We start from the raw sequence: 17,752 nt of genomic DNA on the forward strand, positions 1-17,752 counted from the left end.
TCCTAGATGTATAGATTTTTAATTGGAATTTAAATCAATTCTTAGTTTATTAAGGTAAAGTATTCAATAAAATGTTATCTGTAAATACATAATTATTTTTAAAGGATCACACATAACATTTTAAGTAATCTTTTAGTCTAAATATGTTTAATAATTTTAAAACAATTTTCAATTCTTGTTATAAGAATGATGCTTTACAAACAGTCTTGTCTATTATATATTAGATAGTTGTATTATAATCTTATTGCATGTTACATTTAATTATGAAATTTCGTTTTATCAAGTACTCTTAATCTCATTAATGTTAACTGATAGGAAGTATAACACAGTTAATATAAATAGGGAATGTTATGTGTGATTTTTTCAAAATTTTAGTAATTATAGGCAATGTTTATAGACCTTAAGAAGTATTACGAACTATATATTGATAGGTATTTCATTTAGAAAGATGTACATTTAGAACTTCTCGAAATCTTATTAATCATTGGATATTTAAGTTGATGAACCGTCAAAGGATATGAAATCGATGTTTTATACGATATGTATCATAGTAATGTTTATGTCTAAGTATTTATATCTATATTTATTTTTAGTTTTTTCTCGTGTAAAGTTATTCCTAAATGATCGACCAACGTACTGATTCATTAATACGAAAATTTTAATATCGCTTTATACATTGATATAAGACCGACGATAGAAATAAAAAGGAATATTGAATCAAGAAGGTCTTTGAAAATTTTGAAAACACATATAAATTAACTTATTTTATATTTCAATTTACATTTTCTATTGCTTCTTGTACTCGGAAACAATCGCTTACAATTTTCCACTTATCTCCCATAGCTGCAATTAAGAAGCTTTGGTTAAATGGTTTTGACGTTTTATCGTCATACTTTACTTGCCCTCCAACTTTTACAAGAAATGTTAATTGATCTGCCACCTCAGGACCTAATACCATAATTAAATATATTTATGTATATTTAATATTCAATAGTAATTTTTGTTCAAAATATAATGAAAGAAAAACAATGTTATGAAAGCATATAAATTTATAACTAAGAATAACAAAAATTGAAGGTATTTAAAACGTATATTGTCCAACATATAGATCTATTTACCCGTTATTGGTTGAGCATCTAAAGTAAAAACAGAATGATCTGAAGGTGGCAAATCTGTCCAAAATTTCTGTATGTTATCTTTGCCTTCAATACCATTCCCATTCCATATTAAAGTCGCAGTATCCAAATATAACCTTGATATAAGCTAAAATAAATATGATATATATATTCTGTAAATTTATTTGTCTTATTTCTCTTAATTTTTTGGATTTCGTTGTTTAATTTGTATAAAATAACAATTTCAAACAGTATTAAAATTACTTACATATCTGCGCTTATCTAAACTTTCATAATAAAGTTTTGTAAATTCTTCGGCTGTTCGACAAGCCTGATCGATTTTCGCCTTCAAATCCTAAAAATAATAAATTATTATATTGTAAAACTTTCAACAATAATAGAAAAAAAATGTTCCATAAAATACCTGTTCCATCCTTTATACTAATGTCAATATAACCTTCATAACATAAACATGGCAAATTGATTTACGATTTAATGGTCTGTTTATTTTAAATTGCTGTAAACCAACTACAGAATATTTTTTTTTTTGCGTTTCTAAAAGTAAAACAATAAAAATAGTATTTTTTCTCTTAAAAGACTCCTATTACTGTTTTGTAGGTATCTATCACTGGAGTATGGAAAAAATAAGAAATATTCCTTGTAGAATTTATAGAATTTTATATATTATTAACTGCCAATAAATAATTTTATAAATGTTATTGTACATCAATAATGTATAAATGATTCCTAAAAAATATTGTTATTTTAGTTTGTTTTTGGATCTTGTAACAACATATTAAAAATAAATAAAATTGTACTCAAGCCGTTTACTGTAACCTTAGCACAATAAAAAAGCTGCTATTAAATGCTATTTGAATTTTAAGAAAATCCTATGTTATAAAACATGCATAATATGTTTAAAAAAGTTAAAAAAGGGATTAAATATTTTTTCACAAAAGAAAGAAAAAGATGAATGTTTTAATATGTTAAATATTTTAAATTATTCCGTATAAATACATATGTGTCTATTTATTATAGCAATTATCTACTATCAAATGAACATAAGTCAAGCATCAAAATTAGTTCTTAAAATTTGTAGCAGTACTAGTTACGATTACATAAACAAATCTCGGTACTCAGATACTGAAGTATAGGGAAAACCGTCCGAAAATTGAGTCGTGAAAAATCAACTTGAAAGACAAGAAGGTTCGTGTTCTGCGCATGTGTGATATGCCACGAATGTCTCAATCAGAGGCAGAGATACTTTATTCTTCCTTGTCTATCTTCCAAAAACGAGAACTCTGTTGCTTCCCATGTTGAGTTTTCATGATTCAATTTTCGGACGGCTTTCCCTAGTGGGTGTCGGGACCTGTTTATATGATCATGGTACTAGTTACTTTACGGGCACATCGTACAATAGTTAGTTAACAAAAATCCTAGATGATATAGTGGCTTATTCTGTAAAACATTTCTAGGAATAAATTGTTTAAATAATATAGCTTTTTTCTCCTCTCCATTTAAATACTTTTTGAATTTTAATTTAACTGACGAAAAAAGAGTTCATTCGCAAAACACATTAGTAAACGTTATACATAAATGCTAAATGAAGAAAATATTTAAAAATTGCATTTATACCATGAATTTTTATTAAATAAAAAACCGATGTTTCTTTATTTAATTCTTAGTGGATTTTAACTAGAATAAAGCAACGTTTATTAGAAACATTCGTGATAACTTATTCCACAAATTCTTATTCTGCTCAGTTTCCAGAGCTCATAGTGGCTTATGGATAAAAGCAATCGTGGGATCTTACCGTGTCGCAGGGTCACGTGACTCCGCGCACAGACAGTTATTTTTTTAGGCATGATGGCGCCAAACAGCAGTATCCACATTAATGTAAATACAATATCGATTCGGTGCACCGCGCGAGGAAGAAAGCCATCGGGTGTCCTTACGGAGGCTATTTGAGGGCGTCGAGTGAGCTCGACAGGAGCCCTCGGGCCACGAAGTGAGTAAAACCGAGCTGGTCGCGGCTGCGACTCGAATTGCTAATGAGGACATCTTGGTTAGGCTGCCGTGACAGAGGCGTACTCGGACTACTGCCATCTCGGAGCTACCGATCGAAGAATAATTCGATCATTCACGATCAGACATACCGGCTATTATTTGTCACGTGCATCATCGCGCGCGAAATCACCCTCTCCGTCGATAGATCAATAATAAGGCATTTACTGCCTTCCGACCATTTCTATCTTTTTCTGTCTCTTTCGTTCTTGCTCTCTCTTGCGCGCGCGTGCGTGTTCATGTTTACGTGTGCGTGTCGAACTTGTGCTCGCGTGTTCGTATCAACATCGTGTGCGTATATATTCACGTTCGTGCATACCTGTGTTCTTACGTCGCGTGTGCGTATTTACTTACATTTCTGTGCATGTGTATTGAAATTCGGCTGCGTGTGCGTTCAGATGTGTATACGTGTGTATCGAGATTCGTGTGCGAGTCGAGCCTGTCGCCATCTGTATTGTCAATGTTGTCGGCCAGCAGGAGCACCACCAGCCCAATGGACCCGTGAGCATTTTTGACTCTCCGCCCGATCTTCTTCTAGACGTCTATTCTCGACCGCGAACCTCGACTTCCTCGTGTCGAGTCATCGAAAGTCATACAGCGATCGTTCACGGTCGAGCCTCGGTGCCGCTCGAGCGTCGCCGCGGAGTAACTTCGTCGCAATGTTTACATGCCACCCGCCACGGCGATCAGTTTCACCAAGATTATTGTGTTTTTCCAACTACTCGACGCCTTGTTACGTTACGGGAAAACTTTTTCATTCGAATAATAACTTTTCCTGCTGGACTGCCCCATTTATAACCTCTCCGCGGCGGCCATCGAGGATCAACGGCCGCAGACCCCCTGCAATACAATCGGTCTATACCATCAGTCCTTTTGTCCGAGTGTTATGCTCTCAAACGTGTTTTCATTATTAGAATTCTGATATAAACATCTTAATGTGTGCTAATTAGTAGAATTGTCAATTCATGTTATCGAATAGTTCTAATCTCAAATGTTATCTTTGCAAATTCAGTTTGCGAAGTAATGCTTTGTGTCTTACAGTTATGATCTCTGTGTAATACCAATTCTTTATCTATAGTCACTTTTATATTTTTATTATGTGTAATAATACATTTCTACTTAATTGATGAACATTATTGTGTGTATCGTATGAAATATGTTTCAATGATCGTATTCTATATATTTTTTTCTACGCAGTTACTGCTGTGTATTATAATTGCATTTATGTACTATTTTTACTGGATTTGATTCTTTTTTTCTATTATTTCTTTGCAAACAGTTATTAATTTAAATTTATACAATTTAATGCATAAATTGTTGATTTTATATATTGCTTTGTTTTCATTTTAATGTGATATACTCCATTTGTTGTATCTAAGCATGGAAATTTTATTTTATGTAATATTTTTACTAAAATCATGTAATATTGTTATTCCTGTATAAATATTCTTTTATTTATGAAGAACAATTAATTTTGCACAGGGAATCATATTTGGTGTTAAGACATAGTTGATAATTATTTGAAGAAGTTTTGATTAAATTTTTTTAGCTTTTCTTTTAACTAGATTAAAGCCACAATTATATTTTTGTTGTTGCAGCTCCAAGAGGAATCCGCTTTCTAGATAATAAATACATGGACGACTATGTAGTGAGTAATTAAATAAGTACCTTTGCTTCAAATTTTTTTTATTATTCATTTAATTTACAATAATGAAACGTTTTAGGGTGTGCGCGGCTCACCTGCACGTGCCACGTACCGCTAGCTCACTTGGTATAGTAGAATGGCACAGCGAGGCAAACGAATAAATAGAAACGACAATGATTTGGCGTCTTACCCAGGCGCAATCAAAAGGCGCAAATGTAGGCTGGTCCCAGCGTCGGGTTCGTCGTCGCTGGCAGCTACCATGGGGCCCTCAGAAGAGGAGGAGACGATGGCGTCGTCCAGTCAAGGAGGGGCATCCTGGACCCCCAGACCACTCTGTGACATTAAAATCTCTAGTATATATAATCGCTCCTCTGCTGAGGCTCCTGCAGAATTATTTCGTAAGGATTTGATTAGCGCAATGAAATTACCTGACAGTGAGCCACTAAGTCCCAATGAATATTGGGTTATTACTGATCAATGGAAGCAAGAATGGGAGAGAGGTGTTCAAGTACCTGTCAACCCAGACTCCCTTCCAGAACCAACAGTCACTATCACACAAGCTACACCTATAAAGCAGCACAGTGAATTTAAATTGTAAGTCATATTTACACTTTATTATATCTTCTTTAAATATGTCTGAAAATAACTAAGTTTTGAATATGATAGATATTCAATAGTTATATTGAATTTAATAAATAATTTTGTTCGAAACAATTATTATAATGTTACTTATAATTTACAACACTATTGTTATTATCTACATGGTAATTGCTGTACTGTAGCAAGTACTACTACAAGAGAAAAATCCTTTCTGCATATTAAAATTTAATCTTTGAGGTTTCATAGAATGCTTTAAGAAACCACTGATCTTATTTTTCTAAAAAGAAATGTTAATATTTTAAAAATTATTTGAAACCTAATGTCTATTCTATATTTGGCTAGAAAATGATTTATACTTGATGGAAATGTGATTCTTATTCCTGATATTTAGTTTAATTTTAGACATGTATCACTTTACATATTAATAACTATAATTAACATAATATAAATGAATAGTCTTTTGCTAATTTTCTTTAATGATAAAATTTTCATAGACCTAAAAAGTTCGTAAGGATATCTCGTGATGATTATTTCAACCCTGAAGATCATCATTTAAGCACAACTCCAGCACGAGCAGAAAAAGCTTGTGCCTATGACCTTGATGATACTGATATTGCTTGGTTGGATGTATTAAACGGTGAACGTGCACAGGTATGCTTGAAATTGACTAGTTTTCATCACATAACATTTCGTTAAATAAGTCAATAAAAATTTCTTATTTGATTGAATAAATAATCTATATTTGTCATTTATTGTTTTATTTTAGTAGATTTAGTGGATATGAATAATAAAACTCTATATATGTATAATAATTTTATTCTTTACAGCCAAAATATGAAAGTAAATGTTTATTCAAAATTGCATAGTTTTATTATATAATTTTATAATTTATAATTGCATTATAATTTTAGGCTGGACAATTGCCTATTACGGAATCGCAATTGGAACGTGTGATAGAAGAACTGGAAGTTCGTTGTTGGGAAAGAATACAAACTATAGTCAAGAATGAGGAAGGTCTTGGTATTGAGTATGATGAAAATGTGATTTGCGATGTTTGCAGATCTGTAAGTATCTTCTGATTAATTTCATGAAACAGGATTAATAATACTGAATAGTAATAAAAATTATTTTTTTAGCCTGATTCTGAGGAAGGAAATGAAATGGTATTTTGTGACTGCTGCAATATATGTGTACATCAAGCATGTTATGGAATTACTTCAATACCGGATGGTTCATGGCTATGCAGAACTTGTTCTCTAAGTCAACGACCAGATTGTGTTCTTTGTCCTAACAAAGGTGGTGCTATGAAGTGTACTCGTAGTGGCCAAAAATGGGCTCATGTTTCTTGTGCTTTATGGATCCCAGAAGTCAGTATTGGTTGTGTCGAGAGAATGGAGCCTATTACTAAAATATCCAGCATTCCGGTATATAAAATATATATATACATATATGTTCAATATAAATTTTATAGAAAAAAAAGTAAAAATTTTAAGTTCATATAATAAATTTTTCTTTATAGCAAAGTCGATGGGCCTTAATATGTGTATTGTGTCGAGAGAGGGTCGGTGCTTGCATCCAGTGCAGTATAAAGACGTGTAAGACAGCGTATCACGTAACGTGTGCCTTCAAATATGGCTTAGAGATGAAGGCAATCATTGAAGATGAAATGGCAGACGATGGAGTAAAATTAAGGGTACTATTTATCAAATAATCGAAAATATTAATTCCAAAAGTACTAAATTATTAATCATTATTACAATTTTTTGGTATTGAAGAATAATAATGTGAATATTAATGTAAATTTTATTTACAGTCTTACTGCCAGAAACATAGTAGAACAAATACGAAAGATAAAGTTCAAGGTACTGGAAGCACTATAGGAAGTGGAGCTGACAAAGCAGGATCAGATTCCGAAGATGCGGAGTCTAGAAGACGTAAGAGAAAAGACATGACTTCTGAAGAGAAAAATCAAGCACGTGCAGCAAAGTATGTGTTTAATCACTATTTCGTTAATTTTTCTTTATCAACTTCCTATATTTATTATAAATTTTCGTCTATTTTTCATTAGACTACAAGAAATCGAAGCAGAATTTGACAAACACGTGAGTTTAAAGGATATCGCTTCGCAGCAGTTAGATGTCGATCCTGATGGCATTGTTTATATTTATAATTATTGGAAGCTCAAAAGAAGGGTAAGTAAGATTTGAAAACTTCACATATTAGTTGAAACTAATAATAATTTTTTGTTGTTTACTATGTGCTTCTGTACTAATGATTGTTGTTAATCTGCGATTTTTCTATTTAAGATTATAATTATAAAAGTATAATAATTTGGCTTATTGATTTAATATGTTTGAATTACTTGTTTAAATTTATTTTTCCTACACTCTATTTAAACATTCTATTTCGCTTCACTAATTTTAGCGTTGTTTCTTTATAAAGTCAACATTTATATCGAGAATAAGCAGAAAATCATAAATGAAATAAGTGAACAGCTTTCTTATGTTAAATTTATTTTTTCTTAATTTTTTCATTTAATTTTATAGGCCGGTCATAACAAACCGCTTTTGGCACCGCGTTGTGGAGAACTTTCGGGTAGTGGATCGCGTAATCAAGGACAAGCAGCAGATCTTGAAAAGATGAGGACATTCGTGCAATTGCGCCAAGATCTGGAAAGAGTTCGAAACCTATGTTACATGGTTGGCAGAAGAGAAAAACTCTGTCGAACCTTCCTCAGATTACGAGAGCAGACTTTCCACAAGCAAGCTTTACTAATGTCTGGTCCACCTTTACCACCGTCAGCAGCCGCTGCTGTAATGGAAGCAAATCATGGACCTTCGATATACGACCGATTATATTCCCACCCTGACTCGGAGGATCACACTCACGACTTTGACACGATTATTGCCAGAATCGCTGGTATAGACTCTCCGACTAGTGAAGAGAAGAAGACTCAGCAGCAGCAACAACAGCAGCAACAACAACAACAAGATTTTAATGGTGCCTCTAGTAAAAAGTTATACTTCAACGGCTCTGTCCGAAGAAAGACTCTTTATGGCAGTGATCTATCATCTGTCAGTAGTAGTGAAACGGACGCGGCTAAGGTGAAGACAACCGAAAAATCGAAAACTGAGTCGAGTACGGAAGAAGAAACTAACGTTTCGACGAAAACTAAACTATCGCGAAGAAAAACGAAAAAGACTGTTCAATCGGCTGATAAATTGCATTCGGCGCTTAGGGATAACAGTGAAAATGAAAAGCTTGTGAATAGTAGATCGCATACGCTCGAACATATGGAGAAAGAATTAGGAAGTGCTTCTGGTAGTGAAAGCGACGAACTGTTAATGTTAAGCGGTGGCGCAACGAAGCATTTTACCGCTTCCACTATTTATTCAGATACTGACTCTGACTCCCAAGAACATGCATCTCATTCTGCGGTTTTAATCACAAAAGCAGCGGTGAAAGAGTTTTCCGCAGCAAATTTGTCAAAAAATTCACAAAAAAGTTTTGGCAAAGATCCCAGACATGTCGAATCAACGTATCATAATACAGGATCGAAGAATAAAGAGAATCAAAATAAAACTGGCTCTAAAAAGAAAGAATATATACCTTCCGCATTAATCGTTCCACAAAGACAAGCTGCCAAGAAAGCTTCGGAAATCATGCAACGCACACAGCAAGGCAAAAAAGACAATTCGGTGCCTGAATCTACTCCAGAAGTAATTAAGTCTCCTGTCGAGGAACTTCCGAAATGTTCCTCGTCGAAGCAATCAAAAGACAAAACCCCTAATAAAAAACAGAGAGAAAACAAACAGTCGAAGGAAACTAAAAATAACGATGTATATGATTTCGATAAAGAAGATGGAACGGAGATTTTGGCATATGTGCCGCAAAGACAAGCTGCCAAGAAGGCCGCCGAACACATCAAAAGTGGCATGGGTACTAAGACTACGCAGCAAATCGAACAGGAGACGCTTGACGGAAGATCGAAAAAGGAATCTCCAGAAGCAGGAAAGAGAAAGGAAATTAAAAAGGACGATTCTTCCAGAAAAGAAGAACTTCCTTCACGAAAGGAAGAAACATCCTCATCATCTTCATCGTCGTCATCTTCCTCATCCTCCTCGTCATCTTCATCCTCTTCTTCATCTTCTTCTTCCTCATCCTCTAGAAAAGAGGAAGTTTCATCCAGAAAGGACGAATTGATTTCTAAGAAAGAAGAATCGTCCTCAAGGAAAGAGGAAATCATCTCGAAGGAGAGTCGCCCGAGAAGACCTAGAAAACCGAGCGACCGAAAGTCGTCGGTGCTTTCAAGCAACAGCGATAGCAGCAGTAGTAGTAATAGTTGTAGTAGTTCCTCAGAAAGTAGCAGTGATTCCGAAAATCCAGAACGTAGGAAATTCTCAGATGAATTGGTGGACGGTTCTTCTTGTTCTACTTCCTCTGAAAGTGATACTGGTAACAGAACGAAAAGTAAACCGGTTACAATTTCAAGCACAGCAAATAGAAGGCAACAGTCTAATAAAACGTCACCAGAACGACAGGATGCTGAAAGAAAACAAATTTCAGGGCGGAAACTCAAGAAGCTGCCCGAGAAGAAGCTTAAAACTTCCGACGGGCGGCGGGGACCTGAGTTTCAGCCGCCTACTGAGAGAGAGGAATCTCGTAGAACCTCTAAAGAACAACAACAGCCACAGACACAACAACAAGAAGCAACTGTCAAGAAGCAGGATCAAAGAGACAACAAACAAAAGCAACCAGCAACAGCGGGAGCCGCAACAGCAGGAACAGAGACTAATGAGGATCTGCTCATTGGGTCTGGAGATCATGATGGGGCAAGAAGTGTTCCTGGGTCCAGACCTCCCAAAAAGTCGGGTCAAGCTAGTAAGCAGCAGTCCTTGCCAAGGAAAGAAGATAAGAAGACCAAGTCCGAAGGCAGAAAGCGAAAACCGAACGAGTCTGTCGCGAAGGATGAAAAGAGTGGGAAAGAAACGATCAAGAAACCGGAGAAACGGTTAACCGACAAACAACCTGTCAAGATAGTAGAAAATAAAAATGAAGAGGAGAGTAGAAAAGACGAACCAAAGATTGTTGATCAAGGAAAAACTAACGAATGCATGGACAATTCTTCAAAGAACGAAGAGAAGAAAGTTAAAAAGATTGGAGGCAAGGACGCGATCAATATTTTGGAAGAGGAAATGAAACAGCGTAGAGCGGAAAGGGACAGTCCGAAAAAATCATTGAGGGGATTAGATAAATTGTTGGAGAAACGTGAACATCACGATAAGATGTCTAAGAGTAAAAATTCGGAGGTGAAAGTTGAGAAAGTTGCTTGTGACGAGGAAAAGGAAGAGAAGGGATCCGTGGAAGAAAGTCAACAAATGAAAGAAGCTGTGAAAAACGAAGATCGTAAAAACCATATTAACGAGAGCGATATTATTATTGAGAAACCAAAATCGGAAGAACAAGTGGAGGAAGAGATAATAAAGAAGGATATTTCTGAGGTACCAGAAATTGAGAAAGTTATAGCTGGAAAGAAGAAAACGGATCGGAATCAAACGAAGAACCTGGAGGAAATTGTCGAGCAACGAAGTATTGAACCACCGCAAAATATCGAACCTCAGCCCGTTTCCGTGGAAGACAATGTGCAGAAAGAAAGTAGCAAAGATGACAGCGTCAAATCTGTTTTGGAAAGAGTTGAAAATTCTGAAAAAGAACATCAAAAACGACGAAAATCTGCAAATAGATCAATTTTCTCGCCACAACATGGTAAAGATGCGAGTGTTTCGGAATTGTTTGATTTTGACCAGGATATGTTAACAGAAGAAATAGTGAACGAAGATGGATTTGGTATATCAAGAGATGCGGAAGAACGGGGTGTACCATTAAGTTTCTCGTTCAATAATGAGTTGTGGTTCAAGGAAGATTCGAAAGAAGATAGCGCGAGGGAAACATTGCATCTTGTTGAAAAATTGCGTATGGAACTCTCGAAGAAATCAAATTCTAGTCAGTTCGAATTAGAGGCAGTGCCTGTGGATGGCGAAATCAAAAAGGAGGAACCACCAATAGAAAAAACGTACGAGCAACAGCAACAACCACCGCAGCAACTACAACCTCAACAACCACAACAATCCCCGCAACTTCAGCAGCAGCAACAGCAACTTGCTCAAACTCAAGCAGAAAAAGAGACAAAGATCCTCGAGCCTATTGCAGAACCAGTCCTAACCGTGAAAAATGTTGAAATTTCCGAAGAAGAGGTAGCTATTACTGAAACCCGTCCTAGCACTTATAATAAGAGTACGGTAGAGGAAAAGAGGAAAACATGTTACTCGAGCGGTAACGATAGGTATGCGGCCTATGAAGAGGATCGTGAGGCGAACAAAGTAAGCTTAGTGGAACGATCAAAGCTCGATCGAGCGGAGACTGACGAGAGATGGGTTCCACCAAGCATCAATAGTTTTGAACTGAGTGATGTGCAACATTTGAATGCTTTGATGGAGACGCAGAATCGTCGATACAGCAATCATTTTTCTAATGAAACTATTCCAGAGAACGATTCTATCGCGCGTACTCATTTGACCGCACCGAGTATCCAGGAACAATATCTTTTGCAGCAATCACATTCGATTCTACATAGTCAGCAAGAGCCACACGAAAGGACGATACTCGATCAACAGATACCTGAAGAAAATCCTATGGAAATGATGAGCAGACATTTGATCAGTTTGCCAGCATCAGAAGAGGATCAGGCTGCTGAAATGATGGACAGGGTGCTCGATAAAGAGGACGACGTTGTCAGACAGCAGGAGTACGATCAAAATTCACCGTACAATGATATAAACGGTCGTCCAGACACCAGGTGGGCGGAAAGTCAAGTTTTGCCTTCCCGAAGATCTACATCTTCTTCGATTACTTCCGCCTCTTCCGCGGAGGATCATTCCATTCCACCTTACAAGAACGTACCGAGCATTCCGTTTCCACCATGTTCTATGGAAACAACATACTACGCGGATTCGAGTTACGGTACCGGTCCGGTCAGCCTATTTCCGCCACAGTCCTGTGCAGCACCTTTACCTTACCCTTCTCCCGGACCAGCTCTTTTTCCGCCAGCATTTGGAGCTGCGTTTCCAGGAGCTCAATCGTTATTGCCACACGTGAAACCGCTAGAAGATTCGCTTAATCTACAAGCTTCACCATGTACCGCAGCATTCACGTCTTCCTCGCACAACATGGCGCTTACCGCAGCCATGGTCTCACCTACTAAGATAGTCACACCACCTCCACCACCACCGCCACCACCTCCACAAGTCACCGTTCCACCTGCAGAACCTATAGAGAGGACGCAACAACAATTACAAACGCAAGTAACCGCTTCACCTTCGTTGCCAATAAATTTCTTAAATACCGTAGCACCAGAGAGTCATGCCAGCGACACCGTTGTCGAGAGCCTTCAAGAAGCTCTAACAGACAGCAAAAGCCAACATTCTGGGAAAAAGTCACCTTCCAAACCTACCAGGACCTCTGCCCGTGTAACGTCTTTGCAAGGGAAGTCTCCGGGAAAATCTCCGAGACAGGAAACGCAGAAAAACGTACCTGGAGCGCGAGGTCGTGGCAGAGGTGCCAAAAATTCGGCGCAACACTCCGGTTACAGAGGGCGTGGACGCGGAAGAGGCAGAGGTCGAGGTAGAAGCGGACAAAATTCAGGACTCTCTCTGGTCTCCGGCGCGGGTATCGGTCAACACGATGACTCCATTCAGAACAAACTAGTCGGCACAGTTTACGACTTCGATTCCGACGAAGATTCAACTAGTGAGGCGAATATTGCCGATTTACGCACTATGAGAGAGCGAAAGAAGTCGACTGATGCCGCGACGGCCGGAGTCGAAAGGAGAGATTCCACGGTCATGGTTTCCGGAGAAAGCGTTCAGTCAAGACTCTCCAGCCCTGGAGGTAGTAGGAAGTATCTGGAAGACAGACGACTCTCTTGCTCTCCAAGTCATGATGATTCTGTTGTCGTGGAAAGTCAGTCGAACGCTGGACAGAGCTTCGATACCGTCCTACCACTTATTCCAGGCCCTGTCGATATGAGAACATACAATTCCACTCTTGATGCTTCGAGTTCTTCTACCTTGCATGGTCAGACGTACGAGAATCATTTCCTGGGTACGTTCACGAGCGTCTCAGCTAATGATCCTGCTCTCCCGGATATCGAAGAAGACCTCGAGAAAGAATTCGGACCCGCGCTGATCAAGCAAGGTCAAGAAGACTGTTCAAAGCCGAATTTTGATGCGAGTATCGACGCCTCATCTTCTGGCTTTGTTGACGCCAATAAAGTCTCCTTGACGGATTCGAGAAACCAGCTGAAGGTTAAGATCAAAGGTCCTTTCCTGGATGCTAATTACGTTGCTACCTCGTCGGTACCACCGCTTGCACAACAGGCACCCGTGATAATCACACCAGCCGCTACCAGTGCTTCCATCGCTTCCGGAACCTCAAACCTTAGACGAATGCGAAAGAAGGAATTGCTCCGGCAGTACTGTTCTCAGGATATGAATATGGACGAGCCAGGCTGTGGAAACCTGGCTACGTCAGCACCAATCATCATGCCACAGATCAATCGCACAGTGATAACAATACCGAAAGCAGTTGCCTCGATGACCAGTATACCCACGAGGGAAGACTACAAGGCAGTCGTCGATGCGAATATGGAGAAGAAACGAAGAAAAGAAAGATCTGCCGGATTCTTGGATACTAACGAGGAAGAGGGAAGCGTCGAGAGAAGGCGGGGCAGCGCTACTAACGGTGCTAGTTCCAGTGGTAACGCTCCAGTCGGAAACACGGATCGTAGGAGAGGCAGGCAGAGTAGTGGCGGTAGATCGACGACTACGACCACCACGACCACTACTACGAACAGTGGTCCGCCGAAGTTGAAGATCAAGATCGGTAACAGCATAATTGGTGGCCAAGAAAGTGGCCAAGATGATAGAACGAGGATCAGACCGCCGAAAAAGCGGTTGAGCAGTATTCCTAGTAGTACACCGAGCATCGAGGAATTAAAGAGAGAGAGTATGAAATTCAGGCGTATGATCATGGCCGGTTTCGATAACGATGAGAAATTAAGAGGGAAAAGTAAAAAGGATAGAAATGGTAAACGAAAGAAACGACAGTCGAGTAGAAAGGAAGCTAGGGTACGTATCCTCGAGGGTGGAACCGCTCCTCCGAAATTAATAATAAGACTCGGCAAAGGTAATGATTCTCCAGACGAATTACCGATTTTGCTCACGGATGAGGAAGAAGAGGAGGAAGAGGAACGACATCCGACTGATAGTAGAGTAGGTCCTCCACCTCCGGAACCGGTCAAAGACGAGCCTGTTTACCCATCGATAGCTGCTAACATCGAAGAGAAACAACCTACCGACCCAGATACTGGTGGTAGTGCACCCAGAAACGTTCGTTCGGCGAAAGTCACTCCGATTAGGTTAAAATTGACACGTTGTCAAGAGGGCTACGAGTTGAAGGGCCCACCAGTCCACGGTGAGGAGTCCAGTTTAACGAGGGAGAAACCGGGAAGTCCTGAAGTTTCGAACGAGACGAGAAATCCACCGATCAAGGGCCAAGACGAGGAAGAATCTTCCAGAGAGGAGGAAGAAGAAGAAGAGGAGGAGAACAATAGTTCCGTGCAGAGGGACTCCTCCACGTGTCCTGCCGCGACAAGTATACCGCAGGGATGCCAAGTTAGGTGATAATTAATGATACTCGTGGAGTAATGAAGCAGAGGACAAGAACACATACACACGGTGCTTGTATGATTTTTACGATCGATAAAGAAAACGGACTCGATACACGCTTGCGGTGAAAGCACGTTGCCGTAATAAGGTGAAAAACTGTTCCTCCAAGTGATACGGTCCAAGAAGATCGAGGTACTGCATATTCTTACAAGACAATTTTTTATCATATTTGTTGCAGCGTATCGTTGGCTTAGTGGAAAGATCTAAGAAAGAGACAGACAACACTGATGTCGTCGTAGGCTTCAAAACTTCAAGTTTTTGGTATTTGCTTTAAATCAGGTCAAATATTTTACTAATATTATTAAACTGAATAATACTACTTCGATAAATAGATTGATATTAATAATCAAATCGTTAGTGATCAAACATTTTTTGTTTTGCAGATAGATCCGTTTAGGTTCAAGATTTTCAATAGGAGTTGTACATATAATTGATAAAGTACGGAGTATGAATTTTATCAACTGTTTTCACTAAGCCTATGATACGATAGTTCTTGATACAACATTTTTTACAAAATTGTATGTAAGAATTACTTGCATTAGTCTGTTGATGATATTTATAGACCATGTTTTTTATTTTATTATTATTATATTTTATTATTATTAATATTAATATTATTATTATTAATCATTATCATTATCTTATGTATATACGATGATTATTCTTTGTTCATATTAATGAATTTCTTTTATAAATTTCACCTTCTTACGGCAACAGAATCACGAAACAAAAACGCTCATTTCGGCGAGAGGAACAAGGTGGTCGCGCGACTTCTAAGATATACTCGTTCTGGACTCGCTTCAACGGACGTTCTCCTACGTTAAATGAGAAGAATTTATACTCCTCGAGAAAAAACAAAAATAATCCGGTTTTATTCTTAAACAATACTCGAGAGATGAAAACGGGCGTGCCATTTCGCGGCGGCGACCAGATGTCTGTTTTTCCTTGATGAAAGAGAAAGCAGATTGAAGAAACAGTCGAGGTTGTTGACGAAGATCTCCATGGAATCTACTGTGAATTCAACGGACTGATGTTGTAAAGAAGAAAAAACATTTTTTGTCTTGTCTACACGAATTCTCCTGTGTATGCGTGTATGTCTGAATTATGCGTGTGTATTGTATGTGTACAGAGAACTTGAAAAAAAAAAAAAAAAAAATAGGAAGAAACGATTAAAAGAACGTTGGATTAAAACGGGGATGATTCTCGAGATTACTTCGTACGCGGCCTCGTCGGAACTTTCACAGTAAGAAATAGTTAATTGTACATAATTGTAATCTACGATTGTATTTAGTCTAAGTCGAATAAGAGGAATACATGCGATAAGAGGATGAGAGCTGTAAGTACACGAGGGAGAGAGTGAAAGACCGGTGAGTGTGCGAATGAGAAGCTGCGTGAGAGATTTTGTAATCAGTGCGAAGCTTACGTGATGGCTGTGTTTTACCACGCGGTCCGATCTTCCAGGCAAATTAATCCTGGGCCGCGCAGAAACGTTCAGTATCCCCCCATAATTACTGGATCGTTCGAGTGTTCCCCCCTCTCCCCAAACAAAATGGTCGATTGACATTATAGTAGAAATAATATATATTTAAAAAATGCAGAAAAGAACATAACAAGTAAAAGAAGTAATAAACTTTCGGGCGGAGAAAAAATTGTAATTTAGCCGAGTTATAGACGAGGACAATCTTACTGCGCAGTAGCAGTTTCTTCGATGAATTAGATCAATTAATCGTATAGTCTACCGCAATAATATGCATCAACTATAATTACGCAGTTATCTTTAATATACGAGTCACCGAATGTCCGTTGTTAGATATATCTATTCGTATCTAGCATTGTAGGCGTGTAATAATATACTTTTTACCAAAGTAAATTCGTAAGAACTATCAACACGCATTTCTCATCGTTTTTATGATTCATTTGGTATTATATATATATATATATATATATTATATATATATTATATATTATATATATACATTATATATATGTATATATATACATTATATATATGTATATATATACATTATATATATATGTATATATATAAAATATATATATATTAAAATATATTTTATACCGAGTACAATGTTAATAATTTATTGTATTTGTTATTGTAAGTAAGTTCTACATAGGATGGAAATACGTTTTTTACACAGTAGTATAGTTTATAATGCGATAGTTAATTCATTTTCGCTCTTTCTGGTTTTTACGTTTTTACTTTGACACCGAACAATCTCATTTTTTAACTCATTTCCGGGGGACATGAATTTCCCTTTTAAGGATAACTGCGTAATTTTACGATGATAAATAAGCATCCACTCTTATGGATGTTCATTAAAAAAAGAGGACTATATGAGAAATAGTAATCAAAAATAATCGTCCATATCCATATTGGAATTCGTTATACATTAAAAAATGTTTGTCTTCGTTGGACCTTCGCCGTGTATGCCAGCGATAGAGGGACAATTTTCTTATGCGGAAACAAATATAAATTTTGTTTCCTTCTTCATTCTGTGACGAAGATAAAACGTAACTTCTTCGCT

The 17,752-nt window shown here is 37.5% G+C and overlaps 2 protein-coding genes and 1 long non-coding RNA gene across 9 annotated transcripts; 1 reads left to right on the forward strand and 2 right to left on the reverse strand.

Annotated features, from left to right (window-relative positions):
* Nucleotides 1-751: 751 nt before the first annotated feature.
* Nxt1 (NTF2-related export protein 1) lies at nt 752-2,354 on the reverse strand. Its single transcript, XM_069118061.1, has 4 exons — nt 1,540-2,354; nt 1,384-1,470; nt 1,119-1,263; nt 752-948 (listed from the first exon to the last, which is right to left on the reverse strand). Exons 1-4 carry the CDS (start codon nt 1,546-1,548, stop codon nt 773-775), a joined length of 417 nt encoding a protein of 138 aa, XP_068974162.1. The 5' UTR covers nt 1,549-2,354; the 3' UTR covers nt 752-772.
* Nucleotides 2,355-4,848: 2,494 nt separating this feature from the next.
* On the reverse strand, nt 4,849-5,384 carry LOC138182334 (uncharacterized). The gene is made up of 2 exons (XR_011173766.1): nt 5,253-5,384; nt 4,849-5,157 (listed from the first exon to the last, which is right to left on the reverse strand). It is a non-coding gene; the product is annotated as an uncharacterized LOC138182334 (long non-coding RNA).
* Nucleotides 4,961-17,139, forward strand: rno (PHD finger protein rhinoceros). Of its 7 annotated transcripts, XM_069117969.1 has the most exons (11): nt 4,961-5,418; nt 5,919-6,075; nt 6,336-6,488; nt 6,561-6,848; nt 6,944-7,117; nt 7,238-7,410; nt 7,493-7,616; nt 7,971-15,297; nt 15,388-15,488; nt 15,593-15,727; nt 15,927-17,139. In XM_069117969.1, exons 1-8 carry the CDS (start codon nt 4,961-4,963, stop codon nt 15,162-15,164), a joined length of 8,721 nt encoding a protein of 2,906 aa, XP_068974070.1. In that variant the 3' UTR covers nt 15,165-15,297; nt 15,388-15,488; nt 15,593-15,727; nt 15,927-17,139. The 7 variants fall into 7 exon arrangements, with proteins under 7 accessions (XP_068974070.1, XP_068974066.1, XP_068974067.1 ...); XM_069117965.1 differs by having other exon boundaries at nt 7,971-15,488; XM_069117966.1 differs by having other exon boundaries at nt 7,971-15,488; nt 15,593-15,647.
* The last annotated feature ends 613 nt before the right edge of the window (nt 17,140-17,752 follow it).

The sequence above is a fragment of the Bombus flavifrons genome, chromosome 8 (genome assembly GCF_040668555.2).
Source record: "Bombus flavifrons isolate JBK064 chromosome 8, iyBomFlav1_principal, whole genome shotgun sequence".
Lineage (NCBI taxonomy): Eukaryota > Metazoa > Arthropoda > Insecta > Hymenoptera > Apidae > Bombus > Bombus flavifrons.